The sequence below is a fragment of the Talaromyces atroroseus genome (genome assembly GCF_001907595.1).
Source record: "Talaromyces atroroseus strain IBT 11181 chromosome Unknown scaffold_1, whole genome shotgun sequence".
Taxonomy (NCBI): Eukaryota; Fungi; Ascomycota; class Eurotiomycetes; order Eurotiales; family Trichocomaceae; genus Talaromyces; species Talaromyces atroroseus.
The window spans coordinates 2,000,672-2,017,181 of record NW_017971433.1 but is presented as its reverse complement, the minus strand read 5'-3'; the positions used below and the strand labels follow the sequence as shown (position 1 = coordinate 2,017,181).

At 41.7% G+C, this 16,510-nt stretch overlaps 5 protein-coding genes across 5 annotated transcripts, besides 1 other annotated feature; 2 read left to right on the top strand and 3 right to left on the bottom strand.

Moving 5' to 3' along the window:
* Nucleotides 1-2,838: 2,838 nt before the first annotated feature.
* Nucleotides 2,839-2,872: a repeat region (Identified by RepeatMasker using a combination of RepBase library and repeat library created with RepeatScout).
* A 274-nt stretch (nucleotides 2,873-3,146) lies between these two features.
* Nucleotides 3,147-4,536, bottom strand: UA08_01789 (hypothetical protein; the record flags this gene model as incomplete). The annotated part of the gene is made up of 6 exons (XM_020261492.1): nucleotides 3,147-3,319; nucleotides 3,406-3,447; nucleotides 3,745-3,809; nucleotides 3,882-3,994; nucleotides 4,053-4,396; nucleotides 4,455-4,536. The coding sequence occupies 6 exons, from the start codon at nucleotides 4,534-4,536 to the stop codon at nucleotides 3,147-3,149; spliced, it is 819 nt and encodes a 272-aa protein (XP_020123112.1).
* Nucleotides 4,537-5,609: 1,073 nt separating this feature from the next.
* Nucleotides 5,610-7,904, top strand: UA08_01788 (hypothetical protein; the record flags this gene model as incomplete). Its single annotated transcript, XM_020261490.1, has 7 exons — nucleotides 5,610-5,961; nucleotides 6,024-6,310; nucleotides 6,494-6,564; nucleotides 6,616-6,777; nucleotides 6,832-7,032; nucleotides 7,090-7,480; nucleotides 7,581-7,904. 7 exons carry the CDS (start codon nucleotides 5,610-5,612, stop codon nucleotides 7,902-7,904), a joined length of 1,788 nt encoding a protein of 595 aa, XP_020123113.1.
* Nucleotides 7,905-8,044: 140 nt separating this feature from the next.
* On the bottom strand, nucleotides 8,045-9,790 carry UA08_01787 (hypothetical protein; the record flags this gene model as incomplete). The annotated part of the gene is made up of 1 exon (XM_020261489.1): nucleotides 8,045-9,790. The coding sequence occupies one exon, from the start codon at nucleotides 9,788-9,790 to the stop codon at nucleotides 8,045-8,047; it is 1,746 nt and encodes a 581-aa protein (XP_020123110.1).
* Nucleotides 9,791-10,197: 407 nt separating this feature from the next.
* On the top strand, nucleotides 10,198-14,186 carry UA08_01786 (Chromosome segregation protein sudA; the record flags this gene model as incomplete). The annotated part of the gene is made up of 6 exons (XM_020261488.1): nucleotides 10,198-10,235; nucleotides 10,305-10,464; nucleotides 10,514-11,724; nucleotides 11,780-13,677; nucleotides 13,729-14,017; nucleotides 14,147-14,186. 6 exons carry the CDS (start codon nucleotides 10,198-10,200, stop codon nucleotides 14,184-14,186), a joined length of 3,636 nt encoding a protein of 1,211 aa, XP_020123111.1.
* Nucleotides 14,187-14,343: 157 nt separating this feature from the next.
* Nucleotides 14,344-15,189, bottom strand: UA08_01785 (hypothetical protein; the record flags this gene model as incomplete). The annotated part of the gene is made up of 2 exons (XM_020261487.1): nucleotides 14,344-14,963; nucleotides 15,069-15,189. The coding sequence occupies 2 exons, from the start codon at nucleotides 15,187-15,189 to the stop codon at nucleotides 14,344-14,346; spliced, it is 741 nt and encodes a 246-aa protein (XP_020123108.1).
* Nucleotides 15,190-16,510: the final 1,321 nt, after the last annotated feature.

The following is a 16,510-nucleotide window of genomic DNA, read 5'->3' as shown; positions in this document are numbered from 1 at the left end:
TAAAGCAAGAAAGAAAGAGATAAAGAAAAGCTTAATTTATAATAACTAAGAATAAATATAAGATTTATTTTATATTATAAACTATTAATAAGGATTATTAATTATAAGATTTAAAGAGAACTTATATCATATAATTAATAAAGACTTAGCTAATTAATTATAAAAACTAAAAAAATAGATTATAAAATTAAGAGTCTAAAAGTCTAAGTATAAATATCTATCTATAAATAAGCTTAATAAGAAGAAATAAAGGAGATTTTTTTTTCTTATTAAAGTTAATAGAATTATCAGCTAAATATATTAATTAGAAATAGAAATAATAAGAATAAAGCTTCTTTAATAAGATAATATAAATTATTATAATTAAATACTTTTTAAGTAGATTAAGCTAAGTTAAAATTATACTTTTATTATTAGTTTTAGTATTAGAGTCTATTTTAATAATATATTTTCTAGATATATAATTTAAAGCTTTAAATATTTTATTTAATATATAATATTAATTACTAAAATCTCTTGCTATTAAATCTTAATAAAACTTATTAACTAAAGTCTTTAAATAGTTTAATAAAGACTTAGAGTATTATAAATTATTAGTATTAATTATAAAATAAGAGATATTTAATAGTATAGATATCTAAATTAAAGTATAAATATATATTTATAAAAATATACTTATATTTAAGCATTTAATAATATATATATAACTAAGTCATAATATTATAATAAATATATTACTATTTAATATAATTATAAGAATTTAAAATAGTCTATAATTAAAAATAGATTAAGTATAGAAGTTTATATAGAGACTTAACTATATATTTTTATATCTTATTAGTATTAAAACTTTACATATAGAATATTATTACTTATCTTGCTCTTTAAAGATATAGAGGGCTAGAAATTATTAGATATAATATTAAGAGTAGAGACTATACTAAAAGGCTTAATTAAAGGATCTTTAAAAGTATATAAAGGTTTAAGCTATTTATTTATTTATATTATTAGTAACTATATTAATATTTATCTAACTTTATAACTTATCTTATATAGCTAATTTATTTATATAAATAATATTTTTGCAAGATACTCTAAATATAAGAATAAATCTAGATTAATAATAGTAAACTACTATTATATTAATATTTTCTTAAGCAYCAAGATACTACTCTTAAAAAAAGAGATAGCTAGAATAGATTTAAATTATATTAGGCACTTTAAGTTAATTACTATATTTAATTATAAGATAATTAAAACTATCTTACTATCGCCCTAAGCATTAAATTAATATAAAAAAAGTAAGAAATTAATAATATAGAATATACTAAATCTATATTTAATAAAATTTTAATAAAAAAGTATAATATTAAGATAATATTTACTATTAAGGAAGAAGATGAGGCCAAGGAAGAAAAAAAAAAGAAAAAAAAAATTAGAATAAAAAAAATAAAGATTTATATATACTTATTACTAATATTAATTTTAACTATTTTCTATATATTTAATCCTCTATCTAATATCTATTATCTACTTTTAATTTCTTTATTAAAAATAAAGATTTTATTATAAAACTTAAACTACTAATTCTATACACTAAATTCTATAAGCTTATAAAGTTTTAAGCTTAGGGACACGTTTTTATAAAGAGAAGAATAGCTATAAGATAGAATCTTAGATAAAGTTAGGAATAGCTTTAAAGTATAATAGGTATATAACCTCACCTAGTTTCCTACTATTAATTGAATTAGCAGTTTAACACACACCACCTTATAACTGTAGGTGGCCTCAGGTCTTCGTGAAGCAGTGATTAGCTGCTGAGTATATATGTATATACGTTATATATTTGAATCTATTCCTAGGCCGAAGCTGAATCCCAGCTATGTTCTTGCAAACCCCGTCACACTACTATAGCTATCTAAGATTAAAAAATAATATATACTAAGAGTAAGAGGTTTAATAAATAGCTTAAACATTTTTTCTAATTATTATAATCTAATTTTATCTGATGTCTAGCCTTTTCAAGAATATATAATTAATTAATTAGATAGTAGCTGAGGTATAGTATACTATTTAGCTTAGTAATAAGTTAATTTAAAAATAATTAATAAGGGTACTATATTACCTTTACTTCTAATATATTTAATGATAGTAACTTATTTATGATTTTTAGGTTAAATAAGATTAGGTTTTCCTGAATAATTAGAATTATATATAACTTTTACTATAGCTATTATTCTTATAGTAAAGCCCGTCTCATTAAAGTTATAAATATTATTATTAATAATATTATATTTAATCTTTAACTGTTTTAGTTACTTAAAAAAAAAATAGATAATAACTAGATTCTTATATTAGGCTCTATTATAAATTAATCAACATATAAATCTTATTTTAAAATTAGATTATTACTTTAAAAAAAATTCTATCTAGTTCTTATTTACTTTATTAGGAATCTAGATAGGATCTCTTACAAGAAGTAAAAGATTTGCTATATTATAAAGCATACTAGGCCTAGGGGGATATCCTTGACATTTTAGAGAGAATATCTAATTCTAGAGTGAGGCCTTCTTAGTAAAGATTAATTTTCTATGTTTTATGCTAGCTTTTTAGTGTTTGATTGAGCCCTGTTATCATTCTAATAATATTGACTTACTAATGTTAAAAAGATGTATAGCTTCGCACAAACTATCAATTTGTTTATTTTTTAATGCGTTAATAGTAAGAAGAAGCCTTCTCTTATAGCTAGAATCTATTTTTGCACGTTTTTTAGATATTTTTGATGTTGTAAAGTTCATGTGAAAATGATGATTTGAAAATCGAGTGGAATTTTTGGTAGGGTGTCCGGTTTACTCGGGAAATACGTTAACTTAACTAGCTAGTTACAATGCTAAGCGCTCACTGAGCAGTGCTCTATGGTCTCAAGGAGAAGAAGAATATAAACATCAGTAAATATAATATTGAACCATGTTCAAGCTAACTTTAAAAACTAATATTTCCTTGCTTTAGTTGTAGTGACACTCCAATTATCGTGGCAGGCAAGCTCTAGCGTGGGGAACAGTAGCCCTAAACCTGTGATGCTCAAGACCGACGCTGCCCTTAATAAGTTAATAGTGTACTGACTATTATCATCAACAACAACAATGTCAGGTATTGCTGGACCGCCTCGAGAAGACTATCTCCTGCCTTGGCGCACCCGCAACAAAATGATCCTTTACCCGACTGAAATACTCTACTGGGTCAAAAACGGTGTCCCTAGGAAATGCGATGTCGAATTTATGTGCAACACGCACAACAACGGAACGAAGCTCCATCATGGCTAAGTTACGACCGGCGCAGTTAAATGGCCCAATCAAGAAGGGCATATAGGCGGACTTGTTGATGACCAACTCTGGCTTTGCGTACCAGCGTTCAGGAACTCATTGGCACGGACGAAGTTTCGTTCATCTGCGCACGAAAAATCGGTCAGTGCCTCATGATATAAGAGAAAGAAGAGAAGTATTGTGTGCAAAAAGACCGTACCTCTGGCAAGCTGATAGCCTGGGATGGAAATGATTGTGTTGCCAGGGATATAAGTTTCCCCAATTCGCATGCCTTCTGGCGGAGTCTCTCTCTGCGAGCCGAAGAAGACAGACGGATGAAGGCGCATGCTTTCATTGATGATTGCATCAAGTACCGGCTGCGACTAGGTACATGAGAAGCTCGAGCTGGACAAGACCGGGTCGATTTCTTCCCGCAACTTACGAAGCCATTCCGGATACAGAGCCAAATGAACAAACAAGAATGTCAAAGCTGTGGCAGTCGTATCACTAGATGAGAGCACAGAGTCTTTTAGCACAAATGATATAGGAAACTTATGGTTTTTAGTACGTGGTATTTACCTTCCGGCACCCACGATGAGACGACACTCCGAGTTGAGCAGGGAACGTCCCGCAGCTGTGTCTTCAGTATTCTCGAGAAGATGACCAAAGAGGTCGGGTTTGGGGTTCTTCATCTTTTACGCCCGGTGGTTAGTTTTCCTGCCATTGACTGCAGCTTGCTTGAACACGTACCTTTTTGCGCAACACCACCAGTTCCCCGGAGTATTCGTTCCACTGGCGCATGGGACCGATTGCCCAGGAGAAAGTCGTTAGGAGGCCCATTAGCCAGGGAACGTGAAGGAGGAGTCCGATGGCATCGACGCCCTTCTGGATGTTATCTAGAACGGACTTTGCGATGTCGTCTGAGTCGCCCTTGATGAATCCCATGGAATCTCCGAATGCCAGTGGACTCATCACATCGTAACTATAGTGAATGCATATGTCATTTAGCACAATTTGTCTGCCGACGTTTCTCGCTATTCGGACAAGAAGCTGCTCAGTGAACTCATCGATTCTAGGGGCGTAATCGGCGAGTGCTGTAACATTAGCCCAGCGGATCTATGAGCGGAAAATCGTACACATATACCAACTTACATTTCTTGAATGCATTGTCCCAGACCTTGCGCCTTTTCTTGTGGAACTCCCGGTCTCTTGTGGTGTTCACTGATGTTTCCATTGAATCATAAAAGGGACCCTTGCCCGTGACTGAAGCAAAGCCCAGAACTTTGTGCTAAAACTATCTTCCTGTTGCGATACAGTGTTGTGATAACAAGCATTATTCGGATCACCTTCATAATGAAAATATTACATGTTGCTGATTTTACTTGATCTGAGGCTACGGTTTGCGTATGGTCGTAAGTTTCTCATGTCCTCTTTTTTTTGATTTTTTTTTTTCCCAATCCTTCAGAGCATCTCAGCTTAATTCTCCGAACAACCAATGTATTAGGGCAATTGAAATCAACTTCGGACTTATGTGCAATTGTCTCGCTGTGCTCAAACCTTTTGTGCGGACATTCGTCCCCATTCTCATTCCATCGTCTGGGAATGGAAGAACAAGGTCCGGCAGAGAAGCATTGTCATATAGCTTCCGCCATAAAAGGCGGGATAGCTCTCATCCTCTATCGTCTCTGGACAATGTGTCCAGTAATTACAATCGCAAGCCAAATGATCCCGGCCATGGTCCCATTGTTGTCAAGAACGGTTACCGAGTGGACACGCAAGCTATCCACGGCGATGATACGGAGAGTATAAGAGGATATATTGCTTCGGATCTAGCTTCCAAAGACCATCAGTCAAGGTGACGGGAAGTACGATCTTCACTTTGTTTATTCATCATAACAATAGATATAGAGCTTAGCACAATAGACCACTGCTGTCAAAAAGTTCGGATTGATTTATGTAGTATCCGAGGCGTAGGATGCTCACGGGTTTGCATAGAGTGAATGTATTCTCAGTTAAATTTCAGCTCTTGAACGCTATTGCGAGAATTCATTATTAATTTAGCGATAATATACCGAAACTATCGTAGCTGAGTAGCGATGTGAGACCGGTAATAAACTCGCCGTCAAATGTAATGTCCAAATCATCGCACGTGAAGCCCTAAAAGATTACAGGCTTGCACCAAAACCAGCTGTGGGGGCAAATGTTCTGCGACTAGCAACGGCCGCGAAAAAGTATTCGAAATACTTTTCTTTTTACTTGTAGCCAGAAAATGTTTCTTCTTTCTGTCGTGTGTTTCGGCGAGCGAGAATGACAGAGAATGACAAGTCACCGCTTGAGAGCAAAGAATATGCGGTGCCTCATGCTCGCTATCAGGCGTGCTGGAAGGCTGCTATGCCTGTCTTGATCACGATTCCGTTGATATTAGCATTGGTCTTTTTCGTGATCGATTTCAGGGACCAATACATGTTGCCAGTCCCAGAGAAGGCCGATTTGCTTGATTCGTCTGCTACAGACGCGGGCTCAGGTAGAAATGTAGAATTCTTCCTCCATCCCGAGAACCATGTTTCGCGAACGCAGGACGTCTTGCACTTCTCATGGAATATTTCAAAGGCAACTATTACTCCCGATGGGGTGAACAAGGAAGCTTTTCTAGTAAACAGTATGACTATCTAGCCCTTTCACTATAGACAGACATCTAATATGAGTCAAATTGAATCGCAGACCAGTTTCCCGGACCTACCATTGAGGCACGGCCAGGCGACATTCTGGAAATCAACATCCTTAATTCCGCACAAGACGACTTGTCGGTACACTGGCACGGTCTTCACATGAGAGGTTCGTACCATTTATCAATACTAGTTGCATGTTCAAAGACCAATACTGAAGCACAGGTTGTTGACAGGGGCAAATCGGATGGATGGGCCCGTTGGTTTAACACAATGTCCTATCAAGCCCGGTACAAACTTCACTTATCGAGTCCCCATTGGAAATCAGTCAGGCACATTTTGGTAAGTGGAAAAGGAAAAAAAGTCTCACCGCGCAGGGACGTTTGTTGATGCCAAAGTGCAGGTATCATGCCCATTCCGAAGTCCATCGAGGAGACGGCCTGTACGGAGCCTTGATCGTTCACAACCCTTTTGTTCTAGAAAACGCGACTTATCAATATGATAAAGAGCTTGTGCTGCTAATAGGGGATTGGTATCACCGGCCGTCTGCAAAAGTCCTGGCTTCGTTTCAAGACCGAACAAGCATGGGAGTTGAAGTATGGCTTCTGTTTATAAACAATTAGAATATAATAAAACTAATAACTTAGTTTATCACAGCCAGCCCCTGACTCGCTGCTTGTCAATGGTCTGGGCCATTTTGATTGCTCCAAAGTCAGGCAAAACGATCCAGTTCAATGTCGTTGGGCCGAGCCTCCGCGGTTTTCTTTGAACAACGAGTTGCGTTACAGAGTTCGGCTTGTTAATGTTGGGTACGTTTTACCTCGTGCAAGGTTCTATTCACCCTGCTTAATATGAGTGCCTAGATCCATGTCTGGAATATCCTTGACCGTGCCGGATGCGGACCTTGAAGTTTTCCAGGTTGATGGCGGTCTTCCTGTGGCAACCTCTCATACTGCTAATTCTATTGGAGTGCTCTATCCTGGGGAGAGAGTAGACTTTATTCTATCGTGGACTGACTCAACTTCCAGTATGGAGTTGCAGATAGAAATCGAGTTGGATAGGGAGTGAGTTCTGCTGAGCGTTAAGTATTAAGACCTTGAGGTATCTAATAATCCCTCCAGGCTCTTCTTATGGCCGAACCCTGCACTCTCTCGTATACAGTCTTTCGCCCTAACAATAGACTCTCCCGAATTGCAACCTAACATTGCGAACGGAAACGATTTGCGAAGATTCAACCTAGGAGAAGCAAAGGGTAATTCACTCGACAGTCCTCTGCCGGAACCTCAAACGTTCTACATGATATATACCAATGTGCAAGTGATCAATCAACTAGATGACGAGGCTAGAGGGTTGGTAAATCGGACTATATGGGAGCCGCAAAGCTTACCACTCATCTCCCTGGATCGCGAGAGTTGGAACGATCATCAACTCGTGCCTTGGACTGGTCCGGAGCCCGTTTGGGTTGAGTTGACTATTAACAATGTCGATAAAAACGGGCATCCTTTCCATCTTGTAAGTTTTGGATTTTTCCTCACTTTGCAATTCAATATGTTTGTCTTGCTCTCTGTTTTAAGAATATACAGATGAAACCGGAAACTGATCATTTCAACAGCATGGCCATGACGTTTATGTTGTGGCTTCATACGAAGGGAAAAATGGCAACAACGCATACAATCCATTTGACACAATGCCACCGCACGGCGGCCAGTTCAATTTGGTTGATCCAATCCGCAAGGATACTGTCTATGTGCCTCCATCGGGCTACGTGGTTCTCCGGTTCCTGGCTGATAATGAAGGTATCTGGGCGTTGCATTGCCATGTCTTGTGGCACTCCGCAAGCGGGATGGCCATGGCTCTACAAGTACTCGGAGATGGGCAAAAGGGCTTCAGTGAGAGTAAGGATGGAATTGACGCAATGGAGAATTGTAGTGCCTAGGCTCATCGTGTATTGAAACATAATATCCATCCTTTTGTTAATATATGTATAGATCTATCTATGTAAAGCCCCAACTCCTGTAAAACATCAAATGCAATATTCGTTAAACCCCATGTGCTTTTTAATCGTCATATTCAGCTCTACTTCCGTTTTGTAGAGTTGATTATTTTTTTCTTCAGATGCTTTGGCATCTTTTTTGCCCTCTGCTCCCTCTTCTCCTCTTTCACCTTCTGTTTGTGCTGACGCTTGGCCTCCTTATCCTCATGCTTTTTACCCCGAGGAGGCTTCTTGGCGAAAGGATCCTCGTTGTCAGAGGCGCTTCCTTCAACGCTTTCATCGGATCCGTCTGAGATAGATACACCGCCACTCTGGTCAGATTCATCATCTTCTTCAGGGCCTGCTGTAGTTGCGTCCCCTTGTTTTGATGACTTTGATTTATCAGCCAGTAGGCTACGGTAGACCAAATCATCGCTTTCACCAAATTTCACTTTCTCAGCATCTCTTTCCACGTCGTAGACTTGTTCGAGGGTCTGTGGAATATACTGCTGGCGAAAGACAGCAGCATCCACATCATCTGCAACACTATCTTCGCCATTATTTTGGTCTCTGAGTTCGAAGAGCTTTCGAATCCCTACAATCATTGACTCGTTGTCACCGGCCACCATCTCTGGACCTTGGCTGCTTGTAATAAATTCAAAAACTACCCTTTCAGAAAGGGTGTTTACACCCTTGCGCCTGAAAAAGTCGCTGACGTTTTTTATGTCCATCCGCAGGAATTCTAAGCTGCGTGGATGGTCATGTTCAACACTTTGACTCACGTCAATTATGTAGAGTTTGTTCTTGTGGTACAGTATATTGTACTCGCTTAGATCAGCGTGTACTAGCCGACATGTTTGGTACATGGTACGCATATAACCGACCAGCTCCATATATAATTCTTCCCAACGCGCTTCCGGATCGGGCAGGTCAAATTCTACATCCTTCAGTCTAGGAGCTGGTATTCCCCGTGAGTTCCCAAGAAATCCCATCACAAGGACATGGAGTCGAAGGTACAGCGGCTCCGGACTGGGGATACCAGCAGAATGTATTCTCCGCAAGTTTCGCATCTCCTTTTCGGCCCACACCTTTACCATAGCGCGGTTGTTACTTTTGTCATAACCCTTGCGAAAACGAAACTCGCCAGTAACATATTTGTCGCGGTCTTTGAATACCAATATACTGGTCTTGTAGACTTTAATTGCCCGTTGTAGAGTCTCGACGCCGTCGGCAGCTTCCTCGTCTCGTATTGTGACTGCATGATATACGTTTGCTTCTTTTCCGGTGGACAGACAACCGTTGATCTCTGATACAAGATTTCTGTTGATCATCTGTAATAGAATCATTCTCGTCCGTGGATCCAACACTTGTTCCGAGGTTGCACGATCGCTCTTATCGACGGTCCTTCCATCTTTCCCTTTAAAACCAGACTGCTGATCATCGAGTTTGATTTTAGCAGCATGTTTCGACAGTGATACGATTTGGTCATCCACGGCTGCATGAACATTTGCCTTTGGCTTCTGCGGGTTGGTCTTTGGGTACGATGACTTGGGGGCATTAGCATCGGCCATGACCTCGTTCAGCCGACGCTGGCGGTTGTATGATTTTGTGAAATCGTTCGGATTTGCAGAGCTGAAATCTTCTTGTGCAAGGTCTTCATCAAGTTCATCTTCGAAGATGTCATCGTAGTATTCATCGTCCTCCTCGCCATCTTCTTGGAGCAGGCTCGTGCCTTGGTTGCCAACTGCGGGGTTGGTAGGCGCGCTGTCGACATAGCCTGTGTTCGCAATAAATTGGTGGGGAGGAAGTTGGCCATCCGCCAGTCCGTGGACAGTGTCTTCTGATGCCATTTTCTGTGGCTGTAGCAGTATTGCAGGCCCAAAAATCAGAAAGAAACCTCCAAGGTTGCTGTGCCTGTGGAGGGAGAGGGAAAAAAAAATAGTTTTTAATCGATAAGAAAGGGCCGCACCCCGCGGTCTTGGCAGCCCAATGACCAGAGAGCGGCAGGCACACTTTGTCCCTTTTGGCAAGGCGGTGTGGCCCGTAGACGCGCTCAGGGACGAGTCTTTGCGCCCACGCGTCAACCTCCAGCCCGACATACAGACAGCAACGCAATATCGACTTCAAGTGCATATCTGACTGTTGCAGGGCCGGCTGTGTTGCTGTACCTCTGAGCGGAGCGCAATTTGGCGCATTCCTATTTCGCCCGGTGATGCTACATCTTGAATAAGCTGATCTCGCGTGTCGCTGTGTCAAGATGTATATCAAGCAAATCATCATTCAAGGCTTCAAGAGGTACGCCGTTTGTCAATCAAATGAAAAAAGAACTTAAATATCCATTTTACTCATTGGCACTTCATACAGTTACAAGGACCAGACGGTCATTGAACCCTTTTCGCCAAAGCACAATGTTATCGTTGGCCGCAACGGTTCGGGCAAGAGTAATTTTTTCGCTGCTATTCGTTTCGTTTTGAGTGATGCCTACACACAAATGGGACGGGAGGAGCGGCAAGCTCTTCTTCATGTAGGTGCTATACTTCTTATGGGGGAGTCTGCTGTTAACGGTTGAGCAGGAGGGTTCCGGTTCCGCCGTGATGTCCGCCTACGTCGAGGTGATTTTTGATAACTCCGACGAACGATTTCCAACTGGCAAGCCCGAACTGGTTCTTCGAAGAACAATTGGCTTGAAAAAAGACGAATATACTTTGGACCACAAAAATGCAACAAAGGCGGATGTCATGAATCTATTAGAATCTGCTGGCTTCTCGCGATCCAACCCTTACTATATTGTACCCCAGGGTCGAGTTACAACACTCACAAACATGAAAGATTCCGAGCGACTGGTCTTGCTGAAAGAAGTCGCTGGAACTCAGGTTTACGAAGCCCGTCGAGCCGAGTCGCTTAAAATCATGAACGAAACCAACAACAAGAGGGCCAAGATCGATGAACTTCTTGATTATATCAACGAACGACTCGGTGAGCTAGAGGAGGAGAAGGATGAATTGCGGAACTACCAAGAACAAGATCGCGAGCGTCGATGTCTAGAGTACACCATTTACTCCCGAGAACAGCAAGAGATTGCCAATGCACTTGACAGTCTCGAAGGTCAGAGGCAAACTGGCGTCGAGGATACAGATGTGAATCGGGAAGATTTCATCCAAGGCGAAAAAGATATGGCTGAGATCGATTCTGAGATTGCCGAATGCAAGCAACAAATAGAGTTTTTAAAAGTGGACAAGGCACAATTAGAAGACGAGCGTCGTGAGGCTTCTCGTGCTCTTGCTCAAGTGGAATTACAAGAAAAGGCTCTGAAAGATAACCAAGCCACCGCCCAGCAGCTCAAAGCTCGACATGAAAACGACCTGAATTCTATTCACTCTGCCATCAGTCAACGCGAGAGTGAACTTCAGACATTAGTTCCTCGATTCAATGATGCCAAAGAGCAGGAAGATGCCGTCAAATTACAGCTAGATCAAGCAGAAACATCCAAGCAGCGGCTTTACGCAAAACAAGGCCGGAACTCTCGCTTCAAAAGCAAGTCCGAGAGAGACAAATGGCTGCAGAAGGAAATTCAGGAAACCAAAAATTCTATAAAAACAGCCAATGCTGTTAAATCCCAGACTAGTGAAGATATTCAAGAGCTTCAGAAAACTATCGAGTCTCTGGAACCTGAGATTGAGAACCTCCGGAAACAGATCGAGGGAAGAGGAGATGCTATTCAGTCAATTGAGCAAGAGGTCCAGAATGCGAAGGATGAGAGAGACCGTCTTATGGACCAACGAAAGTATGTTGCATCAACCGTGTTGTATAGGCTTCTTACTAACACTTTGTTTTCATAGAGAATTGTGGAGGGAAGAGGCGCGTTTAGACTCGGTTCTATCAAATGCGTCCCAAGAAGTGGACAGGGCTGAGCGCAATCTCTCACATACAATGGACAATAATACTAGTCGCGGAATAGCAGCCGTTCGAAGAATCAAGCGACAGCATAATCTAGAAGGTGTTTATGGCACGTTGGCTGAGCTTCTCGAGGTTAACGAGCGATATCGTACGGCCGTTGAGGTCACAGCTGGGACGAGTCTCTTTCACTACGTCGTTGATACCGATGAAACCGCCACGAAGGTTCTTGAAATACTACAGAAAGAAAAAGCAGGTCGAGTTACTTTCATGCCGCTGAATCGACTGAAACCTCGCTCAACAAATGTACCGAAAGCAAGTGATACCATTCCAATGATTGAAAAATTGCAATTCGATCCGGAATACGAGAAGGCATTCCAACAAGTCTTTGGAACGACCATTATCTGTCCTAATCTGCAGGTCGCTTCACAGTATGCCCGAAGCCATGGTATCAATGCGATAACACCAGAGGGTGATAGATCTGACAAGCGTGGTGCATTGACTGGTGGTTTCCACGATTCTCGTCAGTCTCGTCTCGAAGCTGTGAAAACAGTGACAAAATGTCGTGATGAATTTGAGTCCAAGAAAAACCGTGCAAGCGAAATTCGCAAGAACCTGGAAAAGCTGGACCAGCAAGTTACCCAGGCAGTAGGTGAGCTTCAGAAGCTAGAGCAGCGTAAACACCAGTTCCATGGCAACAGTGGCCCATTACGACAAGAGCTTCGAAGCAAGCGTGAACTACTCCAGAACAAGAACGACAATCTCGATGCCAAACAACGAGCCCTCCGCAATATTGACAATAACTTGTCTGCTCTGAATGGCCAGGTCAGCGCATTAGAAGCAGAAATGTCGACCGCCTTTCAAAAGGCACTCACGTCGGATGAGGAGGCGCAACTCGAGTCTCTCAGCACTACTGCACAAAGTTTGCGACGTCAGTATGCAGAGCTATCCGGTCAGCGTAGCGAAATTGAGGCTCGAAAATCAGTGCTGGAAGTAGAATTGCGTGAAAATCTCTACCCACGGTTAGATCAGTTGAGCAGCCCTGATATTGACATGGGTGAAGATAATACTCAAGGAACTTTGAAGGAGGCTCAGCGCCACATGAAAAAGCTACACACTGCCCTCGACAAAATTACCCAACGGCTAGCAGATGTCGATAAGTCCATTTCCGAAGGCAATGGACAGGTTAGCCAGCTTGAGGGTCGCAAGACGGAGGTACGTAACAATTTGGAGGCTTTGGCCAAATCCATTGAAAAACACCAGAGGCGTATGGAGAAGAGTATGCAGAAGAAAGCTGCCCTGACGAAACAAGCGGCTGAATGCAGCGGCAACATCCGTGATCTGGGTGTTCTCCCAGATGACGCCTTCACCAAGTACAGCAAGACAGATTCGAACACTGTGGTGAAAAAGCTCCACAAGGTCAATGAGTCATTGAAGAAATATTCACATGTCAACAAGAAGGCATTTGAGCAGTATAACAATTTTACAAAGCAACGTGAGACTTTGACAACACGAAGGGAAGAGCTAGACGCGTCTCAAACGTCAATTGATGAGCTGATCATGGTCCTTGATCAACGCAAGGACGAGGCCATCGAGCGAACATTTAAGCAAGTGTCGCGCGAGTTCCATAATGTGTTTGAGAAACTGGTACCTGCCGGTCGTGGTCGGCTTATCATTCAGCGCAAGACCGATCGTGCTCTTCGACCAGATAACGAGGTTGAGTCTGAGGATGAAGATCGGCGCGAGAGCGTGGAGAACTATGTTGGTGTCGGTATCAGTGTTAGCTTCAATAGTAAGCACGACGAACAGCAACGTATTCAGCAGCTGAGCGGAGGACAAAAGAGTAAGGGTTTTCTCTTGTTGGGTTTATAGACACATCTAACAATCTTTATAGGTTTATGTGCTCTTGCGCTTGTTTTCGCCATCCAGGCCTGTGACCCCGCACCATTTTACCTGTTTGACGAGATCGACGCCAACTTGGATGCTCAATATCGCACTGCCGTCGCCCAAATGCTGCAGTCAATCTCGGAATCTACGAACGGCCAATTCATATGTACTACTTTCCGCCCTGAAATGCTACATGTCGCGGAGAAGTGCTACGGTGTCAGTTTCCGGCACAAGGCTAGTACTATCGACGTAGTATCAAAAGAGGAGGCTCTCAAATTTGTGGAAGAGCAAAAGTCGTAAGTTGGGTTACGTTGATCATGGTACTTGATTGCAAGTTACGAGGGTTTTTCATGTAAGGGTGGTTAAATTCAGGCGTTCATAATTATTAGTATCTGATTCCATTTCATACTTATATCCCTATTCAGCGAATCTGCTGGTCGTGAACTGAATGTATTCATTGCTTGATCTTCTCTGTGTATGTGTTGTAGTCGCTGATATCAAAATTCGATTTGCTACTTCAAAGTCAGGACTTTGATCTTTGCTTTCTTTCCGATTTTGAACTGTCTTTTTAAGTATCAATTAATCTATACTCTGGAACATGAAGAGAGACAGCATCACCAAGCTACCGAACAACGTCGCTCTCATGCGTCCATTCAGTGATAATAGCACTGGGAACACCTCTAAGCAGAATGTGAAAATGCTCCAAACTCCTCACGCTCTGCAAGGCCGTCCAGTTCTTGAACCACAGCACATGCTCCCTCCTAATAGCATCTTTGTTCATTTGCTCAAAACCAGGCTCCTTCTGTAATCTCTGCACAAAAGTCCGGTCTACAAAGCCCTCTATGAACGCCCGCGACTCATCTGTCACATCTCCGTTCTCGGGCTTCGTGGCAATAGGCGTCTTGGACCAGACGACGACATGCGTGATATCCGGCGTCAGGCCATAGGGCCAGTCATTGCGCAAGACTCTGTAATCAGAAGGGTCTGCAAATGGGGTTGCATTTCTATAAGGGATTTCTGGGAGTTGGGGCGCTGCAGGCGAATTTGAGCCAGACAATGATAAAGATGTAGCTGATGGAGAAGAAGATGATGATGAAGATGGATCTGGGGACGACCATTTTAGACGCTTTTGGCAGATATAGTTTGTAATGGAGCCATATGTGGCTTTTGTGTCGTTGGTCCAGACTATGTACCGTTTCAGATCAGATGGCGTACGGCGCAGGGCTCCAAGGTCATTCCGAGCTGTGTCGATTAGCAAATGTCTATACATCTAAGATTTGTATACGTGTGTGTTCGTATATATCGTAATATACGAGGTTTTATAGTAGAGGCGGTGTATTTACTTACCGATTATCGCTTTCAGGTCCTCCCAGTCATGGTGGACAAACTCCTCGTCTGTCTGCGCGAGCACCAGGCGATCAACCTCCGTGAGGTTGAACGGCGCCGCGGTTTGTTGGATTGAGCCCATGCTGGCTGCGTGGTTAGATAGAGCTGAGTGAGGTCTGAAAGTTGCCGGGTCAAATGCCTGCGGGGAGAAAAACGCACGCGCTAGGATTCATAGGGAAGTTAGTCTTTACTTCCTATTATGGCATTGCCGAAATCGGTAATAGAGGATTCGATACGTCCATGTCATTTACGAAAAAAACAACTATGGAAAGTTGTGTATAGACTCAGTATCGTTTGGATATCAATTCAAATTGGTTCACGAGGGACTGTATGCATGGTAACTTGTGGATTTGAGAAGAGTCTCTTACATCACTGAGAAAACAAGAGAAACAAAAACAGAAGAATATCGAAGAGCAGAAGACAAAATAAAAATAAAACAGAGTAGAACGCATTTCAAGCAAATAGCAGCTAATATGTGTGCCGTTTGATGTCTTCAACACGATCAGCCATCCACTGACTCAGTCGGAAATATTCTGCCTTGGCTTCGTCGTTGAGATATGATCCCCCTCCAGCACGCAACCAATTTCTGGTCACCTCATCGCAGTCGTGAAACCAGTTGTCTGTCTCATTAGGAAAAAGGTCTTTCCATGCCCAAACTTTGTGTAGCACTCCTCTTTTATTCAGAAGGTCCACTATCTCCTCCGGGACGGTTGCAACATGTCGTAGCTCGCCTACAGACACCCCATAGGTTTTCTTGAATCCTTCAGATGTATTTCGCACCCGCCCCGTATCACCAAGTTCTTGAAGAAACTCAATTGCTTTGATAGCATACGTGGTGCTTCCACCATGGATGATGACATTTCTTGTATAACGATGCTCCGGACGACTTTTCCCAGCTGTCCATTCCAGCTCATTTGCACAAGCCGTCAGTAGTAAGTAATATTGCCCCTTGCTCTGCTCCTGTAGCTCCTCAATATTTCTCTGCTGTTGCTTTCGTTCTTCTTTGAAATGCTTCTGTAGGTCTTACAACCTGGCCAGTCGTCCAATATGATCACGCCCTTCATGACTTCCAATCCGTCTCGACTCTGGATCCATGGTTATCTCATCTGCTGGGAAAAATGAAGTTTACGAGCTCGTACTGTGTTGGGTCTGATAGAAGCTGACGGGGCGGGAGGATTTGCATGGTTTTATAGAGAGTTGCAGACCATTCCTCGTTGCCCTTGTACACGTTAGAACCCCTTCCAAGAAAAAAGGAATAATGGTTCGAGATACTTTCCTCTCCAGCACTGGCTTTCCTCCTCTTTTGAGGCGGCCCATCTTCATTCACCGCGAAGGCTTGACTTGCACGCAGGAACATTATTTCAAAGCCGTTGACTTCTTGCTTTCGGTTCTTCGTCCTTGTC